This window comes from Vanessa tameamea, chromosome 12 (assembly GCF_037043105.1).
Source record: "Vanessa tameamea isolate UH-Manoa-2023 chromosome 12, ilVanTame1 primary haplotype, whole genome shotgun sequence".
Lineage (NCBI taxonomy): Eukaryota > Metazoa > Arthropoda > Insecta > Lepidoptera > Nymphalidae > Vanessa > Vanessa tameamea.
Window position 1 is genome coordinate 5,947,590 of NC_087320.1, and position 16,025 is coordinate 5,963,614.

The following is a 16,025-nucleotide window of genomic DNA, read 5'->3' on the forward strand; positions in this document are numbered from 1 at the left end:
CGTGTCGGATTCGCCGTCAAACCTGAATTTGGAGAGCGACGGAATAGAGAGTGTGTTCTGTGTTAATCTACTTATTTATGCACTCTAATATGTTCGGCGTATTTTGAATATTATCCTTTTACTTTCTCACTGTTAACGATCCCATAGCATATTATGTAAAATACAAACGTATATTCATTATGGCGATGAAAAGTATTATAAGTCGAAATGTTGGGTGAGAAGTACGATCCGACGACCACATACTCTCCTCACCGCGAGCATGACTCATGACTTGTAACGCTTCTGGTGAGGTCCGTTACAGTACAGTCAAAGTCCTCCATTCAGTAAGGCAGACGAAACGTAGTAGGGCTCCCGAAGCCACCGACAAGGCGATCTGCCACTCCCCTACGGACTGTAGCAGCAGGACCTGCGCCCCGGCAGAGTGGTTTCCGTTCGTTGAAGGAAGCTTAGCTGTCTGTGTATTTTGATATTTGTGCTGCCTACTGAGCTTGGCGCATACCGATACATGGGGCTGTCCTAGTTCCTTGGACCGTCCTTTTTCTTCCCATCAAGTAGCCTGAGTTTGCCCTCCTTGGCTCGGCATAGACTGCGCAGCGCATCGTCGCAGAGCACGACGGTCCAGATCTCAGTTTGACCAAATTTTCGGGCATAGGATTCTTGTTTGCCCAATTCTAAAGCATCTGATACAGCGCAGTCGCTTCTCCGGTACCCAAACTCTGGCTACCTCACTAGGATCCTGTCGTTTCTGGCCTTTGGATCTTATCCGGCGCCATAAGATATGTTCATCATACCCACACCAGGACAATTGGAATATGTGGAAAATTGTTTTATATTTCTTATATATTTATACTAGCGACCCGCTCCGGCTTCGCACGGGTATAATGCTGATACTAAATATACTACAGAATATCTTTAAACATTTACAGTTTTTTAGTCGTTAGACAATACAAACCGCTATGTCCCTGCGTTTACAATCTGTAATATCTTCGAAAATATTCATTTAAATTACATGCTGTAAAATGCAAAATGTATTTAAGTAATGCACAATATATTTAACGTATTTAATTGCTTTAGGATTAATGATATATTGCTTAAAATCGCTTCGAAAAAAGCCATTATTTCTCGTAAAAAGTAAAGGATAAAAAATTGTTGTTGTGAACTATCCCTAAGAGATAGATATATACCACCGTGGACTCTTTCGAAGACCTTTATAAGGTGTACCATACTGTAGTGCATTATTTTGATCTATCTCGTAGGGTTCAGCCAGCGTTTGCAATGTAAGCGCAAAAAATATGTTTATTTACGACATTACTTCAGAAACCTCTAAAATTATCAGTGTTTCTCTACTATATTGTGCGTGTATTATACATGTAAACCTTTTTCTTGAATCATTCTATCTATTAAAAAAAACGCATCAAAATCCTTTGTGCAATTTTAAAGATCTAAGCATTCATAGGGACAGACAGCGGTAAGCGACTTTGTTTTATACTATGTAATGATTATTATTTAGCCAACTCTGAGTGCATTTTCATCTTTGTGTGTTTTTTTTTTCCTTAATTTTGAGTGCGTTATAAAACATTTATTATTTTTATTAAAGAGCATAGAAGTGATCCAATTTCAATTATAAAGGAGCCGAAAGTTTACGGCCTCTCTTACGAAATATCTAATTTAAAAGAATAGCCCTGTGTCTTGATGACAGACAAGAGAAACGAAGGGGACTTGTTTTAATTAGGTGTCACTTGTTAAAATGGATCTTACTTCTTTATAATGACATTTATAAACATTAATTAAATTTGCAACGAAGTTTTTATGTAACTCTTTCTAATTAGACACAACGGTAAGTCTAGAGGCTTAAAGTTTTAAAGTTCATTTGACAATACTAAGCATAGCTTGTTATTTTTTACTCATTGTAAATTTACAGGTATCTTGGTGTTTAAATCCAGGTGTTTAAAATGTAGTAATAAATGCGATTTTTTTGTTAGCTTACACTTTAATTAAACCCGAAATCTTGCCGCTAATCCATCTTAAGTCAAATAAGATTGCTTTTTTAAAAAAAAATCGTATAGTTACTTAATTAAATTTTATATATTTAAAAATAATTTAGCTTAGTATATTTTATTTTCTACAACCGGAAATATAATTTCTTTCTCAATATTTTATATTAGATAGGTTTTTAATGTAATGGCATTAAGAAAGGCAAATGGGTCGAAGGCAGTCATCACTTTTTAAAACACATTTCAACTAATTTTGTGTGATAGTAATTTTATTCGCTTCAACTTTTCAGTATGAAAAAGTATTAGTTATTTTTATTTAAAGTTAGAAACTTTTTAACAAAATACTTTTTTATTTAATAATTGTTATACCTTTGCTATTTTTCTGGTAAAATTATTATTCCATCACTATAGTATTTCTTAGATTTTTCTGCGAAAAACTGAACTAAAATATCTTCACAAGCCTCTTTTGATATCAGCTTTAAACTATTGAGAGATTACTGTAGTGATAGAAACAAATGGTAATCAATTGGGGCAATGTTCGGACTATTTGCTGGATACATCAACACTTCCCATCCAAACTCTCAATTTTTCGCGCGTTATTACAGATAAGTGTGATCTAGCGTTGTCTTGACGCCTTTTCTTTTAATCAATTCTGACCGCCTTTTTGAAGCGCTTGCTTCAATCACATCAGTTGCTGACAATAGACGTAAGAATTCCTTTTCAGTCCCAACAAACTTTCAACATAACTTACCTTGTCGTCAATGTAGGTTAGTGGAGCTTCTTCAGGCTTCGGCTACGCACATATTTGCACATAGTTGTTGTATATGATGTACTGTTCGTCACCCTTAATTAGTCGTTTCAAAAATAGCTTGACTTCGTTTCTTTATAACCGTTGTTAATTCTCAAATGCAAACTCGATCCGTTAAATTTTTTGCTGTTTATTTGCGTGGAATCTAAATATCGTATTTCTTTTGGAAACCAATTTTATGTAAAAGGCTTAAAGCTGTTTTGTGGACAATGTTTAACTCAATTTAATGTTTTGAAAAATTTCATTGATATTTTCAATAACTAACCGACCACAGCGAGATTCATGTTTGAGATTAAAATTTTTGGAACGAAAACAAGCAAATCAGTTCTAACACTGGCGTCCACTTAAGAATTCGTCACCATAAACAATTTTCGTTGAGTCGTTTTTAATTCTTTCTTTTCGGAAGTAAAAAAGTAAAATATGGAGTAAATGACATTCTGGAATCTCCATTTTCAAAGTAACTTTTAACTAAGCATACGAACGAGGTTAAATTTATATTGAAAATGTTCTTTGGAATGTAAGCTTTTGAATGCGTAAATAGCATAGATTCATTAAATATGTAGTAATAGAAACCTGTAACTTTACGTGATTCGGTTACGAAAAACCAAAATTACTTTTATACCAACCTATCATTATTTACTTATTACATACAATTACATTAGTAGTATATATTCATTTTAAATAATAACTTTTCACATTGTTATATATTTTAGGATATTTAGTAATACTTAAATAATACATTTAGCAAACCAAGTATTGGTAATTCTTTTTGTTGTTGACAGAATCACTCTTGGCAACTGCATGGGTTTAGGAAAGAGACCGTATAGCCCTCCCTGGTGGGGACAGCTGGCCTGGTTTGTGCTGTTCGCTGTGATGCTGTTGCTCGCGGTGCTGGGTAACACTTTGGTTATATGGATTGTATTAGGTTTGTATAATGTCAGTTACTGCATGTGCCTGTGATAAAAAAACATAATTTCTACTCTTGTTAACTTGAATTAATGTTTAACTAATATGTATTCATTGTGTATGACTAAAATATATTTTATACCGATCTTATTTTTTCCGTTATTATAATATGTGTAGTAGTTATATAGTTATTGGGATATCTACAGATATGTATAAGTAAATTCCTATCCATGTCTCATTTTTTCAATATTAAAACGCAAATATCGATTTTGAGAAATCGCTAAGTAAGCAACATGCCGCCTTTTATGCTGCATTGGCTATCGGGTTATTTTTAACCAATGTAACGCCGTGTAAAATTAAGCGTAAAAATAATTATTGTAAAAATAACTAAATAAAAAATATCAAGAGAAATGGTTCTGTTATTATATTCTTTATACAGAATGATTCGAGATGGGGTCAATTTTTATTTAAAAAAATATATTAGTTTAAAATAAATCTATCCATGTAATGTGTAATAGAATCAAGCCTATTGATTATGATATTGGTAATTGGATCATATTCTGGGAAGTGATATTAAACAGCAAATTCGTGAAAGAGAAAATTTAGCAATTGTTCGAAATCATGATTATTGCTTATTAATGCACCACTGGATTATATATCTCAAGCATTGTATTACATCGATTAGCACAATATCGATTTCGATTAGAATATATTATTCCAAAATTGGAATTTGGAATATGACAGATCCCCTTTTTAGTGAATCCTTGAAACATTAATCGATATTCTTTTTCGGAGGTTTTACCCGGACAAACAAGAAAAATCCACTCTCTATAAATATGTTAATATTTGGGCAACGATATATTACGTGGGTGAATTAATATTACAATGTCATACTTATGACCCAATTTGTAAAATTTCACCCTTAAACACTGTGAATCCATACGTAATATTTTCTAGAAAATTTTATTACTATACCGTACATAGCTACGGAACTAATGAAGTGAATAATTATTATTATATTAAAATTCTAACAAAATGGATGAAAAATAATAATCAACAAACCCACTAGAGTTACCTAAATAAGGGATTTAGTAATGCGGACTCTGACTCTGAGAACAGTCTGAAGGACTTTGTAAGAGGAGTTAATCAACTAACTGGTTATTTACTAAATGAGACTTGTTAACCTAGAATTATTTTATTATTATGATAAGGCTGTACTAAATTATAGATACATAAAAAAGAATTCCATCTATGTCGTGATTTACCTACCTTAAATAGAAAGTATAATAAATGTGTCGTAATAAAATTTTCATCTTCTTTCAAAATATAAAATGTTATTCAAAGACCTTTAGAAAAATATTTTTGTGATAAGAATATGTGATCTTTCACTTTATACAAAAATTATTTCCGCAGCTCACCGTCGTATGCGGACAGTGACAAACTGCTTTCTCGTGAACTTGGCGTTCGCTGATCTTCTTATGGCGACATTGAATGGTGCTCCAAACTTCATATTTTTGGTGACAGCGGATTGGCCCTTCGGTTCAGTGACCTGCACCGCCAGCAATTTTACCGCGAACTTGACTGTATCGGCTGGCGTTTTCACCCTAGTTGCTATAACCGTGGACAGGTAAGTTATTTTGATGTGTAAAAATTATAAGTATTTATGCATTAATTATTATTTAAAAAAAAATAATATAATTATAAGTATTTTAGCACATATCGCTTTACTATCCAAATGTAATGTAGTTTATTTTAAACTAGCTGTTGCCCGCGGCTTTGCTCGCTTGGAAATTGATTATATTACAGAATAATTTAAAAAATTACGTTAATTTAAGACCTCATTTGTGGTTCGACTTTTGTGGGCTAGATACACCAGACTGCTTATAAAGCTCACACTCGAACAGGCTGTAGAGCTGTCTATACGAAAAACAGTCTTCTCTTATATCTACTCCGGTCATTTTAGAAATTTGACCTTGTACTTTAATTATTGTCATGGTGAAGCATACTTTAAGCGCGAACTGTACTCTCTTGAAATTAAAGGTGTATTCTGCTGGTATCAAAGATGTTCGTGGAATATACACTATTTCTCCTTAAGTACAATGATAACTGAAACCTATGACATGACGATAGAGAACCCTTAATTGTCTGGTGCCGTTGCATAGTTTTTGAGATCTTAAATTCCTCAATAACATTATTGGCGCGCCAATCTCCTAACATACAAAAATCCTTGGCTTCAAGACTAATCCATATACGAAATTTCAACCCCTAGGGGTAGAATATCCAGAAACGCTTAAATACATATCTACTCATTTCTAATTAGTAGCCGAAAAATAAAGATTCATCTTTCTAATTTAAAAATTACCGACTTCCATACAAATTTTCAACTCTTATTTCACCCCATTAGAGGTAGAATATCCAGAACTGCTAAAATACGTATCTACTTATTTTTAATCAGTATTCCAATAATAAAGTTTCGTGTTTCTACATTAAAAAGAAACGGACTTCCATACAAATTTTCAACCCTTATTCCAGCCCCTTAGGGGTAGAATATCCAGAAGCGCTTAAATACTTATCTACTCATTTTTTGTCAATATCCCATAAACAAAGTTGCATGTTTCTACCTTAAAAAATGACGGACTTTCATACTAACTTTTAACCCTTATTTCACCCCTTTAGGGGTAGAATATGAAGAATCGCTTAAATATATATCTTTTTTACATATATTACATTAACAGCCTGTAAATTTCCCACTATTGGGCTAAGGCCTCCTGTCCCTTTGAGGAGAAGGTTTGGAGCATATTCCACCACGCTGCTCCAATGCGGGTTGGTGGAATACACATGTGGCAGAATTTCGTTGAAATTAGACACATGTAGGTTTCTTCACGATGTTTTCCTTCATCGCTGAGCACGAGATCAATTATAAACACAAATTTAGCACATGAAAATTCAGTGGTGCCTGCCTGGGCTTGAACCCGAAATCATCGGTTAAGATGCACGCGTTCTAACCACTGGGCCATCTCGGCTCATAAATATATATCTACTGATTTCTAATCAATATCCCAAAAATAATGTTTCACGTTTCTAACTTCAATAATGGCGGACTACCAGACTAACCTATATACGAAATGGCTACCCCTATTTCACCCCTTAGGGCTAGAATATCCAGAAACGTTTAAATACGTATCTACTTATTTTTAAACAATATCCCACAAACAAAGTTTCAGGCTTCTAACTTAAAAAAATTGACGGTATTCCCTACAAACTTTCAAGCCTTATTACACCCCTTTAGGGTAAAAAATCCAGAAACGCTTAAATACGTATCTACTCATTTTTAATCAGTATCTCAAAAATGAAGTTTTATGTTCCTAACTTAAAAAAATGACGGACTTCCATACAAACGTTCAACCCCTATTTCACCCCCTTAGGGGTTGAATTTCCAAAATTCCTTTCTTAGTGGGTGTTTACTCAATAAAAAGATTCTACTCACCAAATTTCAAGGCCCTAACTTTAATAGTTTACGCTCGGCGATGATGAATCAGTCAGTCAGGACTTCTTATTTTATATATGTAGATAACGTTTCTAAAAACGTATGGTAGTGCAAGTGAACTTTGTTTTCCTATTAAATAATGTAAGCTCGTGACGAAGTTTTCAGAACCACTCACCGATTCCATTGTTTTCTTTGAATTTGTTCAGGAATACTTTTAAAATTTCGAGCTGTAGTCATCGCTGAAACAACAGTCCACGTTTCCCTACTAATGCTTAGCGGAAAAGCTTTCTCGTTTACTTTCTCGTTTCTAAATCTACTGGACTTTTATACTATCATTGAATTTCATAAATTAAATAAAATTGATTTCATTGAAATACAATACCTTTGTAAAATATTACGGAAATGCCAAGTCTAATTTGTTTCCGACACCAATTTGAACTTTTTCTTTGTACGATCAATTGTGCCTCAAATTATCTAAAAGGACTAAGGGCCACATTCTACCTTATCGAGGGATAATCAGCCGATTTGAGAACAAATTGATCTCGTCCCAGCTGTTCTGTATAACGTTATTGATTAAACATTTGGTCTAAAAGTAAAAGTTAAAAGAACATACTATTACTGATTATAAATAATATAATATTATTTGAATAAAACTTCTAGGAGCTCGATATAGTACATACTAAACCTATATCCAGATTTTATAGTACCTATATTCACTCCCAACTTTTCAACTAATTCTATTGACATGGATTCATATTATGGTTATAATATATCATAATATTCCTTAAAACACTGTAAACTTTCTTATTTTTAATTTATGCTAAATATTTAAAACTCCAACAGAATACAATCCCAAATTCCGTTAAAAGAGGCTAGTGATATAAGTTACTTTTAAATGGCGTTACAACATTCAACTGCATTTTACTTGGAAAGTCGTACTCATTTCTATGGAAAGAGCACATTTGGTGAAAGAAAAAATAAACAATTGTAATTGAATGAATGAATGGATGAATTTATATCCTCCATAAAATACAAAAGCAAGTCTTATCAGCTAGGTATCACGTCTCCGCAAGTCTCCTGCGTTAAAAAAGATATATCCTGTACCTAGGTCATCAGGCATCGACCCTTTATTTATAAAATACTATTTGTACGATCGTAAACCTGTATATTAAGTCATTTACAGGAAGTTCTTTTGGAGTTCTTGTATATGACGAATAAAAAAAAGTCTTATATGAGATTAATCTCGTGTCTGTCTTCCACAGTATTTTTATACTAGAAATCTACGAAAACTATGGCAAAAATTCGTGATATTGGATGATGATTTTAAGGCACCAACATCATATTATCCGGTGGTACACTTAGTGCAAACTCCTCTGTTAAGTACCACCCCCTCATCATATATTTTACCGCTAACAGTAATACTATTATTTATAATATTATAATAGTATTGTTTTGTTTCGGTTTTATGGGTGAGTGAGACAGTGTACCTGAAAGCACAAGGAATATAACAGTTCAGCTCCCAAGTTTGATAGGTCATTGGTGATATGAGGATTGAGGAATGATTAATACTTCTTAAAGTATCATAATATAATATATGGGCAGTGGTGATCATGTAAAAGATATGATAAAGGAAGTTTTACTTAAAATCAATTACTTATAATTGCAAGTCTAAACATATATTCACACGGGCAAAAAGAGTTCGAAATAAAATAATAAGCTTCAGAATAAATAAAAACCAATAGTGACTCAATTATTTTACACATAACAATAAAAATATATATTATATACTATACAAATTATGTCCGCGTGGAAAAGTATTTTCACATTGAATCAAAATGACGATTCTCCGGGCTAAAATATCCCCCTAACGTAGGCAATAAACGGACTGTTTAAAAGTTCATCTGCAAACATAAAAAGGAAAAAATATTTAATTTCGAATTAGACACGAATATTTGCGTCATTTATTTGTTTGAGAATTTTAGTCGTGGCTCCTTTATATAAACAATTCTTATCTAAGCATATATACATAGCACAAGGGATATGTTATAATCTTAGTTTCCAAGGTTGGTGGCTCTTTAGTGATCTAAGTTGATAGTTAATATTTCTAACAGCGCCATGGTCTATTAGCAGTGATGACCACTGTCATTGGCCCATTTGCTCGTCCACCTAACTATTTTATAAAACAAAGCAAATATATTATTAACAGCTATTCTTTCACATAATGTTCGTATTATTATATTAAAGAGATCGCATTGTAGTTGTATCCATGTCGGGTTCTAGAGTAACGGGCGACGACTCAGGTGGTGCGAAGCAACGTTCTTTTAAATATATTGAGAAATAATTTATTGTGTTAGTTCAATAAATTCCAAGAAATTATCGGCAAAACTTTTCTACTTATCTCTCAAGTTAATAATTTATTAAGATGAAATTAAAGTAATATCACGGTCTATTCTACTAGAATAATCTTTATTTTATACGTCACATAATATTGTATTTGTTAATTTAACCTTGAAACTCATTTTATACTCGTATAAATTGTAATTATATTTTCCTAAGCCCTTATTATGTTTATGTCCATATACAATAAAAAGATAACAATTCTCGTCAATTTTCTAGAAATGGGATTTCCGTAATAAGATTCCATTTCTATTAATTCGTAAAAAGTTTGAATTATTTTATTTTAAGTTTCCGGGCATGAATTCACTCTTAGATTTATTGCCGAAATATGTTTTTTTAAACAAAAATGTTTTGTAAATAATTCGTTTGTCTTTCAGACAAAGTGGCATAGACGGGGTATTACTTATTGCTTTTTGTTCGTTGTTTTATCATGGCAGATTCTAGAAGTCTGATAAAAAAATGCTCTTCAATATGGAATAATAAAATCATACTTTAGAAATTATAATTGTATACAAACAGAAATATGTTTGTACTTCATAATTCGAAAAGTTCGTCGGCTTGACGATTTTCAGCCTAGACTAATTTAAAGCTGTTAATTATATAAATTATACACAATTAACCGAAAATATGCTAAAATCAACAGTCAAATAATAACTAATAAAAAAATTAAGCCTGGCAGATATGAAAGATCGAAATTAATGAACATTGAAAGAATTTATGATTTAAGATTTCACTTACTGACCACTAGTATAACTTAAGCATTTTTTATTCATCATTATAATATTTGCTTCTAACGTTTCGATGGCATTTAATTTTCAGGTTATTTTCTTAGAATTATATTATTTAATAGCAAAAGATTTTTTATTTTTTTTTTATCAATTAGTGACATATCTAAAGGCATAATGCTGTTTTAATTATTAATATATTTTTACTTTAATTACGAGAAAAAAGTTTATTTTCGTAGAAAAATATATCTACTTTCTATGTGAGTTCTGTATAATTTGTTGTTTTTCTGTGTAATTAAATGTTATCAATTCGTATTACTTACTGTTTATTTATTTCTTACTCAACCGACAGAGGGTTTTAATGTGTTATTTGTGTTAATAATTCATTCCGGTCTCGGCGGTAGTTAGACATTGTAAGGAAACCTGCACGTGTCAGATGAAAATCTGCTACTTGCTACGAATAAATAAGTTCGCATACTATAAATGTACGATTAGTATTCGAGGTTCAAGTTTCATTTATTATCGATTTAATGTCTAAAAACCTTTAAATGTTCTCAAAGCGAATTTTAGAGTACCAGAAACTTTCCGGACTGACTAAGACGCGTATGCTATGTGTATCAACAATCCGCATAGTCAAAGTCAAAATATTTATTCAATATAAAAGACTGCCACTTACACATTGGTTGTCAAAAAAACTAACACTAGTTCAGAAACAAACACATTAGGAGCTGAGAACCGGCGTAAGAAAAATGTCAAAAAAAAGACGTAACTTCTTTTTCCGACAATCGTTTACTTAACGATTATTAATATTTCCTTTAGAAAAAAAAAACGGTGTGGAGGCGATCGTTTCATTTCGATTCCAATCATGTAAGAAGATATGAGCTTTATATTGTTAATCTTAACACACAAACGTTTACCTCAGCGTTTTTTGTTTAATTTTGCAAATGGAATTTTCCGAGCATTAAAAATTTAAAAGGATCGCGATGAAATAATCTCTATACCAATTACAGTCGTTAAGAAGACCTTTGACCAGCGGTAGGTATTTTAGGTATTTTATTGTATATTTAGCAAGCTACCTATAATGAATATTCTTGTGTATAGGTATGTGGCGATAGTGAAACCACTACAACACCGACTGAGCCGCAGCGTCGCACGTGCAGCCTTATTCACGGTGTGGTTCGCCAGCGTGCTGCTAGCCTTGCCTAGCTTACTCTACTCAGACACGTATATAAAAAAGTAAGTTTTGTTATGCTATATTATATTGATATATTTGATAATCCCATTAATATTGATCACAATAGAATTTCAGAACAATCTAATACGAAAACACGTCTTTCTATTCATAGCAATTTCATTAATGGAAATTACTAATATTCATTTACATGTGTATATTCAAAACCCAAGATGAATATAGGGTTGCAATTTTCTACGAGCGAGTTAATAATGAAAATTATTTATAGTTTATAGATAAAATACAGATTTTCTTATCCGCCCTTTAAATAACGTTAGCTTAGGAAGTGAAATTTAATGTCGAAAACATTTGTGGCATTGTTTTAATTTCTTTAAATTGTTCATTTATCTCATTTATTTACGAATTTTTTGAGCCCACATTTTAGATTGCAAGAATCTTTCAGCCATTTTCTGCAATATGAAAAATGTATTAATAAAGGCTGCATCACGCGGAGTAGAATGACATCGGACATATTGTAGAAATTACTAAAGTTACTAGGCGAACCGTGTCAACACCAGCCATTTCGCTAGTTATAAATCAATGCAATAACTATTTTAATGCGAGATTAATTCAGAGGATCTGATAGAATACGCATAATATAATAATTATAAATTAATTTTATGAAAATTCTATATCAATATAATTTTCTTCCACGATTATTATTTTTTTTTTAAATTATGATTATGAGATTATGTTAAAATTACTATTGTACGGGATGCCTTGGATTTTAAAAAATATGCGTAATATGGGTTATCACATTAATTATTAAAATAAAAAAAACTCCAATAAATAAATAAATAAATATTGGACAAAATCACATACTCACATACTCTGATCCCAATGTGAGTAGCTAAATCACTTGTGTTATGGAAAATCAGAAGTATCGACGGTACCACAAACACCCGATATTAATAACGACCTTATATGTACTACATATGACCTGGGGCGTCAATAATTATTTATGCCACTGATAACCCATCTTAACCATAAATTAATAAAAAAAAAAAAAATAGAGCTCTCGTGGGACACCTAAGTTGGTTTCGCTGTATATTATGTATTAAATAACAGATACCACTGTATCTGGGATATTTTTTAATATTTTTTTTTTTAAAAATAATTTTAAATAATTTTATGTAAAGCCAGCCAAAAGAAATAAAAAAGAGGGAAAGGTCGCCTGGGGGTAATAACGCTTTTTCCTTACGTGATGAATTCTGTCAGTTCACTCTACTGTGAGCCGCGTAAATGAACTCCGTTCCAATAAATTAATTATATTTAACCCACTGAACATTTATCTTAAAATATTTTTATTAATAAATTTAAAACTAAATGTTAAAAAAACATTATACAATACCTCACGGTATTTTAATAAAACTTATATAATATAAAACAAAAAATGGAACAAAATTATGAAAATTCTTCGCTTTCAATGTTCCTTAGTTATTTTTTCTATTCATTTAGTTGATGTTGTTAATTTTTTAATAAGGATTCTGAATACAAATTACACGTTATTATTAACAAAAATATGCTTGTAAATATTTTTGTTTTGTGTGTCAGAATATTTTTTTTTCAAGTTATTTATTTACAATAAAAACTGACAGAACGTTAAAATAATAATATTCGTAATTGCATGTGTCCATTTTATTTCATTACAACTTATGAATATATTTTTGTTTGGTTTTGTAATAATATAAATGTTTTTATAACTATGAACTAAGTTAACAAGGGGTGGCCATTAAACGAACATAATGTTTATCCTACTTGAAGGTTATATTTCGTGAACTAACCATTCATATTTAATAAGGTTTTACTGTTTGATTTTAGTAAGTTTGTCTTTATATTATAGCCTGGAATCAATAGATATATGTATAATTTTATGTGTCAACCACGCTTCTCATTGTAATTCCTTTCAAAATTCCATTTGGCATTGAGTCAAAAACAGATGTTAAGCTATTTTTGAAAAATCATCCTTGTAGAGTTAGAAATAAGGAATTCTGTAATAAGGCTTCTGATTAAGAGTTAAAGACAGTGTGTACAGCTTTTTTGAACTACCACCTTGTCCTCCCGCTCATCATGTATTTTACCGTCAAGCAGAAATACTTTAGCATCATTGTGTTCCGGTTGAAAGGGAGCTACAGGCACAAGTATATCTTAGTTCCCAGGGTTCGTGGTGCATTGGCGATGTAAGGAATGGATAATAATTGTTACAGCGCCAATCTTTGGGCGGCGGTACAACTTACCATCAGGTGGCCTGTTTGCCGGTCCACTTATCTATACCTTATATATGTTATAAATAAAAAAGTGCGTTGTTGATAATATGCCGTGAGCACAATATTATTAATTCGTCTAGAAAAATCTGTGGATTTTTTAAAAATGTTTCCGATTCTAAATCACATCTCATACACGGCTAGTATATATATAAATTTATTATAACATAAAATATAGGTAGTAAATATTACATATATTTCACAAAATAATGGTTGTAAGACATTCATAACATAATTTCACAAACATTTTAGTATTATCTTTAATAATATCGCTTTTAAATCTGACGACAAATATTCATTAAAAATCTTTCATATTTATTTAACAATTTATTATAAATATCAGATAATACGAAAATTATCAAAAGAAAAGTATTTTTTAAACTTATGCTTTTCCCTTGTAGATATTTTTTGGTGTGACCTTGAATAAAAACAATGACCCTCACAGCTGTAGTCATCTATGATATGACATCTCATCCTGGTAATAAGCAACATTAGCGTTATATCCTCTCAGGAAAAAGGCCGATATTGCTCATTGGTCAAATTGAATAGGCCGCGCATCTCCAACTTCCTGTTACATACTTCCGTCTCTTTTCACGAAATTCCATAGATTATAGGACAGCGAGAGGAAAGATGTTACACATCAAAAATAAGAAGCATCGAGCAATATAGTGGTGCAAAAATAAAAACAAATGTTAATATCAAACAACAATAAAAATATTAATTGATATATCAATATTTTCTTGAATAATTATTTATTATTTAATAAATTAAAATTATAATTTTATTAATTAAACATAAATCAAACACAAGTTTTCGTTTCGTATTCATTTTTTTTAAATATTACATCAGATATTTTTGTTACTTCCACACTTGGAAGTACAAAAATAAACACGACACGACATCAAGCTTGCCTTCGTAATCTCATTTCTAGCTTTGCAGGTGATTTGTTAAAATTATCATCTTGTAACTGTCTCGGTCGGAGCGGGTTAAAGCGCACGTCTAACGATTTTACGTGCTTTCTAAGTTAACGAAGTGTAAGCCAATTAACAAACTCTACTATCGAGAATTTCTCCGGGATCCGTGAATTGAACCAAGGATATATAACCAATATATATTTAGGCCTATATGTTAATTTATATTTTTTACGGCAAAACTGATTCTATTAATTACTATGTGAATATTATTGTCTGATTAAATGTATGAACTAGAACTAAATAAGAATATAAATTATTAAGCGATTTTATTTATTTAAATAAAACTAAACTTTACAATTTTTAAATCATTCTAACACACACATATTATTAATAAAGATTCTACATAGTCACCGCAAAATAACTTAGCTATTTGGTTATGTACCTACATATTAAATACTAAATATTGATAATGAATAATATATTATAAGTAAGTTTCCTCCCGTCCAGTCATGTTGTTGGAATATAGTGATACCGTATTTCAAATAATATCGTATCTTTATATGAAGTTAGAACTATACCACTGTGTAATATAAGATCTTGTATGATGTAATTTTTGACACCACGACTTCGTTATTTTACTAATAATATCGATCATGCCACTTTCAGTTGAAGCACTTAGACCTTGGATTAATATCGAAAAACCTTTATTAAAAGTATAATTTAACAGTTTGTCTTATTTCATCGACTGGTGACAGGAGGGCTGGTTCATTTTTTCGCATTAGATCGGAATTGAGATTCAACGGGGAAATGATGCTAGCATTCTAGCCACAATTTCACGTCATTTGTCCAGTATCTATTTTATGTATATGTAGTATGTAATTAAGGCCTTAATGTAAATACATAATTTCTATTTAAATAAATGTTATATTATAGCAAGTTAAGGCATGGAAAAATTTCTATATACTAAATTAAATTATTCATAACATAATTGTATTTGAACCGTCCAATTATTTATTCGTGAGTCATAATAATTTAATATGATTCAAAAATGAGCTTACAACTAAAATACTTATATGGGTTTTGTTTTATATTTCGTAAAATTTAATTCAAATTCTATGATAATTAAAGTTTAAAATAAAGTAGCAGTATTAATAATTGTAATTAAAAATTAGTATAAGTTTAAAATAAATAAAGTAGCAATCAATGTTCATTGACCAACAATGAATATTGGTTATAATGATTTATTTTAAATTTAATAGGTAGGTTTACTTATACTGTATTTTAAATGTACTTTTATTA

The 16,025-nt window shown here is 31.0% G+C and overlaps 1 protein-coding gene across 1 annotated transcript in view; it reads left to right on the plus strand.

Moving 5' to 3' along the window:
- The window catches only part of LOC113392983 (tachykinin-like peptides receptor 86C), a 41,736-nt gene that overhangs the window by 12,104 nt on the left and 13,607 nt on the right, over nt 1-16,025 (plus strand). The window contains exons 2-4 of the mRNA XM_026629640.2: nt 3,585-3,727; nt 5,122-5,335; nt 11,419-11,553. Coding sequence (XP_026485425.2) covers nt 3,585-3,727; nt 5,122-5,335; nt 11,419-11,553 — 492 coding nt within the window. The remainder of the gene's footprint in view (nt 1-3,584; nt 3,728-5,121; nt 5,336-11,418; nt 11,554-16,025) is intronic.